General features: G+C 52.8%; 1 protein-coding gene across 1 annotated transcript in view; it reads left to right on the forward strand.

Moving 5' to 3' along the window:
- Positions 1-5,710, forward strand: part of LOC115635096 (arf-GAP with SH3 domain, ANK repeat and PH domain-containing protein 2-like) — a 103,432-nt gene extending 97,722 nt beyond the window's left edge. Inside the window, exons 26-28 of the mRNA XM_030533380.1 lie at positions 318-463; positions 881-1,003; positions 4,707-5,710. Coding sequence (XP_030389240.1) covers positions 318-463; positions 881-1,003; positions 4,707-4,781 — 344 coding nt within the window. The 3' untranslated portion in view covers positions 4,782-5,710. The remainder of the gene's footprint in view (positions 1-317; positions 464-880; positions 1,004-4,706) is intronic.
- The last annotated feature ends 5,890 nt before the right edge of the window (positions 5,711-11,600 follow it).

Consider the following 11,600-nt stretch of genomic DNA (forward strand, 5'->3'; position numbering starts at 1 on the left):
TGGCTGGCACAGTGTGGTGCTGAGCACCCTGTGCTGCCTTGTGGGTGGTGCTGAGTGCCCTGTGTTGCCCTGCGAGTGGTGCTGAGCACCCTGTGCTGCCCTGCGGGTTGTGCTGAGCATCCTGTGCTGCCCTGCAGGTGGTGCTGAGTGCCCTGTGCTGCCCTGCAGGTGGTGCTGAGTGCCCTGTGCTGCCTGCGAGTGGTGCTGAGCGCCTTGTGCTGCCCTGTGGGTGGTGCTGAGCATCCTGTGCTGCCCTGTGGGTGGTGTTGAGTGCCTGTGAAGAGAGGGAGTTGGTAACTGTTCTGCTGGTGTCCTAGCTGCCCTGGGGACAGTGGAGACATTCTGTGAGGCCGGCCACAGCAAAGGAAGAAGCCGCGGGCTGCCGTGGCCCTCGCAAGACCCAGGTGGAGGCCCTGGCCCAGCAGAGGACGTGCCGCCCCCAATCCCAAGGAGGTGCGGCCTGGTAGGTTGTCTGGTCTGGGATGTCGCACTCAGATCCCCCCTTTTCTTTCCGTATTTGGTTGTAATGCTGGCAAACGTGCCCCCTTCTAACTCCAGCACTGCCCCTCTGGCACCCTGGCCATGGACAGGGCTCGGAGGGCAGCAGAGCTCCACGTGGAAATGGCAGGAGCTGATTGCAGGCATGGAGCCCTCCCCCTGCGGGGGCATTCACAGAACACCATGGGGAGCAGAGGGCTAGCCCAAATCCCTAGGTGCACAGTCCCTCTCATCCCCACACAGCCGGAACAGGCTGAATGCACCGGGGCTTGGGGACCAAAATGCCCCTGCTCTCAGGCTGCATGTGTTTGGGTCTACCAAAGAGCATGGTGCAGGACAAAGGGATCCAGGCTTGATGGTGTTCTCCCCTCCTGATTTGCAGAGTAAACGGCGCCTCTTCCGGGTCCGAGCCCTGTACGACTGTCAGGCTGACCGGGAGGATGAGCTGACCTTCCGTGTAGGAGAGATCATCATTGTGGCTGAAGAGGAGGACAGCAATTGGTGGGTAAGTATCAGCCTATGCTGTAGTATGGCACTGCAGGTTCCAGTGTACATGTGTAGTGCCGACAGACCCCCGGTTGCTGGCAGACAGGATCTGACCGAGGACCTCTGGAGCTTACTGCATGAGCTAAAAGCCAGCTGGCTCTTAGCCGAAGTTGTAGAGCAGGTTCATTTTCCGTCTCTCTCTAAGTGGTCTCAGTGCCACTAGATGGGACAGAACACCACACCCAGGAGGTGTGTGGGTTACACATGCTGATGTCCCCTTGAGCTGCACACCAAGCCCCTCTCTACCCACAGCTCCCAGAATCTTAGCCAAGCTACCTTCCTCCCTTGCCTCCCTTGAAGCACTGTCCTGTTTTTTTTCATGGTCTCCTGTTCAGAGCTGAGCAATCCCACTCCTGTCTTGCTGATCTCCAGAGCTCTACACCCAGCCCTCTGGACTCTCCACTCTGATGTGCTCACCCGAAACCTCATTGGCTCTCTCTTCCCTCTGCCTCTTGCACTGATACCTGTTAATCTGCTTGCTCCTGTCACACCCTACTCTCCTTCAGCACTTCAGGTTCTGCTGTGGCGCTAACCAGCTACAAACTTGAAATGCAAATGTTAGAATATTGGGAGCCAGTTGTACCTGTCCTATCTCTACTGGACATCTAGAAATCTAGCTTATGGCTGGCTCTTCCAAGACAAACAATACAGATGTCACCATTTTATTAAAAAATAATAATTATGACGGCTCCCCTCTCCCCCCTCTCCAGGGTACCACCTGGGCCTGGGGTACCACGGAGCCCACCTGACCCACCAGCCTGGGTTCCCTTAACACTGTACTGGTCTGCAGCCTGCCAAGCCCTCCCTCAGGCTTCAAACTGCACTTTACCAGCACACATACAGGCAGGGACACACCCAGCTGCAGATTCACACAGATGCTGATATCAGCTCTGCATGGGAAGGCTCAGCTAAGGTACAGCCCAGTACTCAAGTGCACACCGCCCTCTAGAGGGTAAACCCAAAATTATGCCATCTTGCGCTACACAGAGATCTGTGCAACATAAGGTCATGAAATTCACCCTCAATGTGGAGAGGAATATACACAGCTTTCTGCCCCATGGTTATGATTTCCACACACTGGTTTTAGACAAAACAAGTTTATTAACTACAAAAGATAGATTTTAAGTGATTATAAGGGATAGCAAACAGATCAAAGCAGATTACCTAGCAAATAAAACAAAAGCACAATCTAATCTTAATATTCCAAAGAAATTGGATATGTGCAGCAAATTCTCACTCTAAATGTTGTTTTAGGCAGATTGCAGAGATTCTTGAAGGCAAGCTGCACTTGCTTGCAGCTTAAAACTCCAGTTATTCCTTTCACAGGCTAGACAACCCGCTAGCCTGGATTAAGCCCTTCTCCCCTAGTTCAGTCCTCTTTCTTGGGCAGGGAGTCAGTGAAGAACGAACCACAATGATGTCACTCCCCTACCTTAAATAGTTTTTGCGTAAGGCGGGAATCCTTTGTCTCCCAGTTCTATTCCCATGCCTGGTCAGTGGAAAAACACTAGTATTATCATGGAGTCCAGTACCAGGTGACTTGGTCACATATCCCTGGAGGGCCACCGCAGCCATGACTCAGAGGCTGTTTGCAGTGTCCTCAAGAAGGCTTCCCAGGAAGGCTCCCCGGTGGAAGATTAGCATCTTCTAAGACCTTTTGTTCTCCCTCATGGCCCTTCCCAGCCAGCCATCTAGAGTTATTGTATTCCCCAGGTGTAAACACATTTGTAATAGATGCATAGACACATTCCTAACTTCAGATACCACTGGCTGCTGCTGGGGCAGTCTCAGAGCCCCTCTGCCCCCCAGCAGAAGGAGTTTGGGTGGCGGGGGGGCTCAGGGCCTGGGATTGAGGCCAGTGCTTACCAGGGTGGGAGCTCCACATGCTACCTCCACCCACAGGCACCACCCCGGCAGCTCCCATTGGCCATGGTTCCCAGCCAATGGAAGCTGCAGAACCGGGGATTGGGGTAGAGCAGAGGAAGCATGTGTAGCAAGGGAGCTGGGACCACCACTTCGCAGGATCTGAGTAGGGAGCCTGGTCCAGCCCCACCAACCCCTGCCCAGTACCCATGCCCCCAGCCTGGGCCATGACTCCCCCCACCCGAGCACCTGCACCCCCTCCCCAGCATCCACCAGGAACTGTGGCCAGTGGGAGCTGTGGGGGCGATACCTGCAGGCAGGGGCAGTGCACAGAGCTCCCTGTCCCTCTGGGGGTGTGCTGGCTGCTTCCGGGAGCAGTGTGTGGAGGGGGAAGCATGAGGAGCCCCCTGTCCCCACTTACCTCGCGTGGCTTCTGCTAAGGCAGGCTCCATCCCCGCAGCTCCCATTGGCCGCAGTTCCCAGCCAATGGGAGCTGCAGAGTCAGGGCTCAGGGCACATGCAGCACACACTGACCCCTGCCCTGGAAGGGGCCAGAGGGACATGGTGGCTGCTTCTGGGAGCAGTGTGGGGCCAGGGCAGGCAAGGAGCCTGCCTTAGCCTGGCTGCACTGCCAACCAGGAGCCACCCAAGGTAAGCACACCCCAGCTGGAACTCACACCCCTCACCCCCTCCCACACCCCAATCCCCGCCCCAGCCCTGAGACCCCTCCTGCACCCAAACTCCCTCCTAGAGTCCACACCCAGTCCTGCACCTCAATTCCCTGCCCCAGCCCACACCTCCTCCAGCACCCCAACCCTGAGCCCCCTCCATTACCCAAACTCCTTCCCAGAGCTTGCACCCTGTACCCACTCCTACACTCCAACCCTCTGCCCCAGGCTCAGCCCAAAGCCCCCTCCCATACTCCAAAACCCTTGGCCCAAGCCCAATGAAAGTGAGTGAGGGTTGGGGAGAGCAAGCGACGGAGGGAGGGGGGAATGGAGTGAGCGGGGCGGGACCTTGGTGAAGGGGCGGGGAAGGGGTGGGGCCTCAGGGAAGGGGGCAGGGCAAGGGTGTTTGAGTTTGTGTTATTAGACAGTTGGAAACCCTAGCTGGAACCCTGGATGGCAGTGCCCTGGTTCCTGTAATGAGTGGGGCTTGGGTGGTCAGGCCTTGTGGCTAGAGTCAGGCGCCAGGTCGAAGCTGGAGTCAGCATCGGGGTCGGGTGTAGGACCAGGGATGCAGAGTGAGGCAGGAAAGCAGGAACTGGGAACAGACGGGGGATGACAGCAACAGGGAGGAAGGCAGGAACCAGGAGTCGTGCAAGCAGGCAGGGTCCATAGCAGTAGTAGCAGCAGCCAGCCAGGGATTCTTCCAGCTGCTCAGACAACTTTCTGTCCCTTTCTGGTCTAAACAGAACTCCCCAGCCAGTCCATGACGCTGGACATTTCCCCCAATCAGGAGCTTCAGAGGCAGAGCCCTTTGTGAGCTAGAGCTTCATTGGTTCCCTTCTACAGTGGCTCAGGTGAGCTGCTGGGTAGTGGCTGTGGACGGAGGATCCAGGGGCCCCGATTGGAAATCCACTCACAATACCATTCTGCTGAGAACCTCGGAACCTGCCCGGAGCCTGGCCTTGTTCTCAGGGCAGTTGGCTTGTGTGGAGACTGGAGTGGCTGGGCACTGCCCAGGCTGGTTTGGGAATGGCTTGCAGTCATTACTGTAGTCAGTGCCTTTCCATTGGCTACCCAACCCCATGGAAGAGCCATAGCTGACTAAGCCTTTGCTGGCTTTTCTCTTCACAGAGCGGCTGGATTGAAGGGCAGCCCCACAGGAAAGGCGTCTTTCCAGCATCATTTGTTCATGTGCTGAGTGAATAGAACCTGGATGGCTGACAGAGGAACAAACATCTCCGCTGATCGAAGTGCAGATCTCCCAGACTCCCTGTTTTCAGCAGGCTTCCTGCAGAGAACACATTGGCGAGCTTGTGTGTCTCATCTCTTGTACCTTGTCACTCTCACTTTCAGGCCTGCAGTATGTGGTTCGGCCCACGGGGCCCAGAGCGGGGCTTGGAGGGATCAAGTCTTTGCCCGTCTCTTGAGTTGCAATCAAGTATCCTATCGGGTGTCTTTGAGTCCTGCTTTCAGCTCCAGCTGTTCAGCGTGCAGCCTCCCACACAGCAGTGTGGCACTCACTCCTGCATGGTGCTGGCTGGGAGTGGCCAAAGCTGGGAGAATGCCAGTTTAGGGACATCAGAGTTTGGGGCCTGTTTTAACATGGGATAACTGACTGCTGACTAACTGGATAGTCAGTGCCACTCTAGACACGCCACAGATGTCTGTTCCACACTCAGCCCTAGTGTCCAGATTAACATCCACTCTCCTCCCAATTAACGTGAGTTAACTCAGGTTCCAACAGGTCCCAAGCCCCATTCCAGTCAAACCCTTCCACTATCCCAGCCAAGGAGCTGCCCAAAACAGGCTCCCTTCCACTCTCCCATTTGAACCAGGCATTCACCTGAGCAGCCATTTTGACACCCAAACCATAGAAACTGCACCAGCTCCTGTCTGTGCTGGCAACAATTCACAGTGTTTTTCTGCTCCAGTGCTACTACTAGTGGGAGCTGGGAGTATAGCTAAGGCTGAGGCATTTTTCCCAGCCCCATTCATAGCCCTCTTTCCACTAAAGCTGCCACCAAGGGAATCACCGGCAGAGCTGTGCTGGGACCAAAAAACACCAATCAGTGTTCCCAGTGGACAGGGGCATGTGACAGGAGAGAGCTCATAGACTTTAAGACCAGAAGGGACCATTGTGATCATCCAGTCTGACCTCCTGCACATTGCAGGCCACAGACCCTCACCCACCCACCCCCAATAATAGACCTCTCTGGCTGAGTTACTGACGTCCTCAAATCATGTTTTGGAGACTTAAAGGTACAGAGAATGCACCATTTACTCTAGTTTAAATCTGCAAGTGACCCATACCCCACATTACAGAAGAAGGCAAAAAAAACGCAGGGTCTCTGCCAATCTGACTTGGGGGAAAATTAGTTCCCAACCCCTAAATATGGCGATCACTTAGACTCTGAGCATGTGGGCAAGACCCACCAGCCAGGCACCTGGGAAAGAATTCTCTGAAGTAACTCAGAAACCTCATCATATAGTGTCCCATCACCAGCCATTGGAGCTATTTGCTGCTAGCAGTCACAGATCGGCGACATGCCATTATAGGCAGTCCCATCATCCCACCCCCTCCATAAATTTATCAAGCTCAGTTTTAAAACCAGTTAGGTTTTTTGCCAGCACTGTTCCCCTTGGAAGGCTGTTCCAGAACTTCACTCCTCTTTTGGTTAGAAACCTTTGTCTAACTTGAAGCCTAAACTTCTTGATGGCCAGTTTATAGTCATTTGTTCTTGTGTCCACATTGGTACTGAGCTTAAATAATTCCTCTGCCTCCCTGGTATTTGTCTCTCTGATGTATTTATAGAGCGCAAACATATCTCCCCTCAGCCTTCTGTTGGTTAGGCTAAACAAGCCAAACTCTTTGAGTTTCCTCCCATAAGGCATCAATCCTCTGATCCTCCTAGTAGCACTTCTTTGCACCTGTTCCAATTTGAATTCATCTTTCTTAAACATGGGAGACCAGAATTGCACACACTATTCCAGAGGAATTCTCACCAGTGCCTTGTATAACAGTGCTAACACTTCCCTGTCTCTACTGGAAATACCTCACCTGCTGTATTATGGGACTACATTGGCCTTTTTTACAGCCACATCACTTTGGCAGTTCATAGTCATCCTGTGATCAACCAATACTAGTTATCTGTGTTCCCCCAAAGTGATTTTGACCCAAACTGACTCATCCATTCCATCACTTCTAATTTCTTTACAGTCTACCTCACCATTAACATACAATGCTTCTCCACCTCCTTTGCCTTTAGTTCTGTCTTTCCTGAACAGCATGTACCCTTCACTACCTGTACGCCATTGCCAACAACCTTCACTACCTGTATTCCAACTCTACTGTTTGGAAGTTGAAGTGGGTGCCCTGGAATCCATGGGAACAAGTGCATCCAAACTGAGGATCATCTTGGATTCAGCTCCCTCTCCTCCAAGAGTATAGCCCGCACTCACTCGGCACCACTAGCAAGCCTCTCTTGCAGGGCTGGCGTTCTCTGAACTGGACAAGATTCAGATAATTGCTTTGTCCTTCGCTAGAAGCCCTGAAACAGTGCTGAGGCCGTGAGCTTCTGGGATGTGACCCAGTCACCAGTAAATACTGACTGTCCACTACTTGGTCTCACAGAAGGAAGGAGTGTTCCAGTTTCTCTCTCCAGCCTTCTTTCCAAGCCCACCCCTATCTGGTCACCAAATCACATCTCCTGGGAACTGGTGTGGAAAAGGCCCCTAGGATTCCATCTAGTCCAGCCATTGAGGGTTAGGGTACAAGAGTCACTACCAGCTTTTTCCAGTCTAGTCTTAAATGTGCCAAGTAATGACACTTTCCTCGTGTATTCTAGACCCAGGGTCCAGTCTAGGGTTTGACTGTGTTTACTGTTCCAGAAACCAGCGGTGTGGGACCAGGGTGGAGAGAAGGGTTTGCCCATTGTGTCAGAGGAGTTATCTGCACAGCTGTTAAGTGTCCCAGTACAATGAGCCACAGGAAAGTAGTGGCTTCATCTTCCTCCATTTCCCAGAGAGCCCATTCCCCAGCTGAGTACATCTCATTGCCAGGGAGATTACCAGTCTGAACCTAAGAGTTTCCTATCTTAACATCCCCCCTCTGTGCCTAGTTCTACTCCTAGCTCCCCTCCTGGCTTGGTGTTTACACCCCTCAAAGACCTGTAGACAGCTGAGTTCAGCTGCACATGCTTGAAGAAGAGATGCTGGGGTCCCTGCTCTAGCTATGGGCGCTGCTGCACACAGATTGCAGGGGAGGCACTGCCAGAAAGGACCTCTCTCCTAGCTCGCCAAGAGATGCTGCAATCTGCTCAGTCTCACACACTCCTCATTCAACTGCTAAAACATGTGAGAGAAGAAAGGGGAGAAGGAAAAGAGACCCCCGCACACACACCCCATCCTGCTCTGGTTTGCAGGCGCAAGCCTGCACTACATCCCTTCCCACAGCAAACAGAGCCACAGAGGCGAAGTGGCTATGCCACTCCCCTAAGTATCTGGCATTGGATACACCTGAGTCACATGCCATCTCTTCCCACTGTCTATCACAATCCCAGTACTCAGCTGGGGAAATCCTGTCTCCAAAGCACCTTGCGCCAGCCAAGGGACTCACCAAGCATCTGTAGCCACCCCTGCCTAATGAGCCCCAAAGCCATTCACATACTCGCTAGCAACTGCCGCCCTGCGGGGGGGGGAGGGGTGTGCACACACGCTGCTGTGAGCTGGATGGGGAAGCTGTGAAGGTAGAGGTGTAGGCCTTGGCCAAAGCCAAGTGCACACCTCTGTGCCATTGGTCTGAGGTGGGTGGGTCATAACCACAGTCAGCCTCCATGCTTCTCTCTTTTGAGCTGGGATGTGTGCCAGGAACTGGCAGTTTCACCCAGCGCTGGCTGCTGCCACCCTTTCTTGCACTGCAGTTGCAGGATGGGGCTTTGGGAAGTAGCTTCCATGGGTGCCCCCCAACTATGAATCCCCAGTAACAGCCCCCTTCCCACTGAGTTCTGCTTCTCCTCTGCCCTCCTCTGTTCCTGACACGTGCCCAGCATCAGTAACATTCTGGGATGCACTTGTGTCTTACCCAATAGTTACATGTGCTAGTTGGGACCGTGCCATCAAGAAAGATGTCACATCCTGCCCTATACCGGTTTTCACAATTTAATTATTTCCTAACAACCACACGAAGCCAGTGTATTTGTTGCTCTTTCCAGCAGGGCAGTAGAGGTGACACAATGCTGCAAGGACAGGACTTGCTCAAGGAGAAGATAAGCTGCCCTGTTTCCTGTGTGGGCTTATTCTGTTCAGGGCTCGTAATGCAAATAACCCTGAGCACGCTAACTGGATTTTCCAAGGTGTAGTACAGGGATGTACAGGGCTGTGGACAGCCTCAGGGAACAGCGCACACACAGGGCTGGGACAAGGCCGGGTGTGAGCTTCACCGGCAGTCAGTGCCTGGGAAGGGTGGATCTATGCATCTGGTTCTTCCCGCCTGTTTTGCTGGCTCTGCTGCACAGTGACCAAAGGCAACAGTGCAGTTGTGCTGCCTGAGCCGTCATGAACAGCCCACAAGGGAAGGCAGCAGGGACTGCACAGGTAGCATTCAGGCTGGAGCTGTCACTCGATGAAAAATGGGTCTTGATGTGGAAAATGTAATGAAAATGGAGAGAACAATCATTTTTCTCTAAATTTTCTTTGGAAAATTTTGATTTTTCAGTGGAAATGGAAATACAAAAAAACCCAGTCAAAAATGGAAAGAATTCAGCTGAAAACCAAAATATTTGACTTGGGAATGCTGTTGCGATGCCTCATAGGAGCTGGAGGTCGGGTGGCTTGTGCTCCCATTCACCTTTGTAGGTTGGATTCTTGGGTTTCACTATGTCTCCCATGATGCACTGTGGTCTTCCTCTTGGGAAGGGGAGGCAGTGAATCATGGTAATCCCTGGCCATGTGCAGCATGGGAGATGTAGTTTAGCAGGGAGAGCCTGGCCCACAGAGGAAAATGTGGACAAGGCACCAGACTACAACTAAGAGGCACTGCAGCAGCATCTCTCAATTTTCAGTTTGTGGGGTGGTGTTTTTTAATGAAAATATCTAAATTTTCCAGAGGATTCAGATACTTTTAAAAAAATGTTTTGTTGAAAATCCAATTTTCCGCAGAAAACAGTTTTGTCAGCACATTTTCCACCAGTCTCTGTGGCCCTTCATATGCCCCTTGTGCCTTTATTTACTACACCTTGGAAAATCCAATTAGCATGCTCAGGGTTATTTGCATTACAAGCCCTGAATAGAATAATGCCCACACAGGAAACAAGGCAGCTTATCTTCTCCTTGAGCAAGTCCTGTCCTTGCAGCATTGTGTCACTTCTACTGCCCTGCTGGAAAGAGCAACAAATACACTGGCTTCGTGTGGTTGTTAGGAAATAATTAAATTGTGAAAATCCATAAAGGGCAGGATGTGACATCTTTCTTGATGGCACGGTCCCAACTAGCACATGTAACTATTGGGTAAGACACAAGTGCATCCCAGAATGTTACTGATTTTGCAGAAAGGATCTGAGTAATGGTGAGATGCCCCATTCACATAGTTTGCAAGTGGCCACTTTTGAAATCTTAGTATTCTGTTCGTATCAATCTGACCTGCACCAGTCCACCACAGAAAAGTTAAATGTACTATTTTAATGACTACATTTTGTTTATTTCAATTTTTGCAACACTTCTAAAAACAAATTGTGACATTCACTCCTGTTAAAAAGAAATGCCTAACAATGGGTTTCCTACTGTGCCACCATCATACCAGTACACCATACACTGCCACCTCTGTCTATACCTTCTTATGCAACCAGTAAGCCTGAGTTACAGGAAATATGTGCCCTCGCCATTGTGTATGCATCTGGAGCACTGCACTTCTCTGGGGAATGTGACCTCCAAGGCTGCTGTGCCGTTCTTCTGGTGTCCCCAAGAGCATGAAAGCTGATGTGGTTCCCTGCCCTTCCCAGGATGCCCTGTGGGATAGGGCTCTGTCTGGGATCAGGCCCAAGGAGTAAGCCAGAGACTATGTGTGAGCAGACGCAGCAGGCCAAAGGCAGCCTCCCAGGAGCTGAGGGAGAATCAGAACTGTGCCGCAATGCAGGCTGTGGCTCAGAGGGGTGGTGGCTCTGGCAGGAGAGCAATGCAGGCCCCAATGTGAGCACAAGTGAAAAGACTGAACTCTGGCCAGTGGGAGGGGCAGCTTATCAGCTGTTCTCAAACTTCATTGCACCGTGATTCCCTTCTGACAACAAAAGTTACTCACAACCCCAGGAGGGGGGACCAAAGCCTGAGTCCACCTGAGCCCTGCCACACCAAGTGGGGGAGCCTAAACTAAAGCCCAAGAATTTAAGCCCAAGGTGGGGGAGGGGGGCTGTAACCTGAGTCCCGCCACTCAGGGCTGAAGCCGAAGCCTGAGCCCCCCACACCACCTCCGCCCCAGGTCGTGGGGCTCGGGTGTGGGCCACAGGCAGTGGGGCTCAGGCTTTGGCTTCAGCCCTGGGAGGTGGGACTCAGGTTTCAGCCTCAGGTGGTGGCTTCGGCCCCAGCAAGTCTAACACCATCGCTAGTGAGCCCATTAAAACAGGGTCGTGACCCACTTTTGGGGTCCCAACCCAGTTTGAGAACCGCTGGCTCAGTAAAAGGCCAAGGGAGCCGCTGGGACAATTATCCTTGTGCCACCCATTGGAAACTACTTTGTGGCCTGAAGGAGCTGTCCCTAGGGTCTTTCCCCATCTCTTCCTCCAGAACCAACAATGGCCCTGCGCTGCCTGCCTGGGGCAGTGAGAATGGCTGGGAGCAGAGCTGTGTGCCAGGTCTGGTGTGCCAGACCTAAGCCACTGCTGGAGTCACTCTCCACCCATGCCCAAGGGCTGGGGGAGCTGCTTGCAAGGAGCTGGAGGAGAGGGACTTACTGGGAGGCTGCTCAGCATGGGATTCCTTCCCCCCTGCCTCATCTCTGCAGGCAGCCCCTCCCCCATCAGCAGCCCCATGGGGCTC

This window comes from Gopherus evgoodei, chromosome 14, assembly GCF_007399415.2.
Source record: "Gopherus evgoodei ecotype Sinaloan lineage chromosome 14, rGopEvg1_v1.p, whole genome shotgun sequence".
In the NCBI taxonomy this organism is placed as follows: Eukaryota; Metazoa; Chordata; order Testudines; family Testudinidae; genus Gopherus; species Gopherus evgoodei.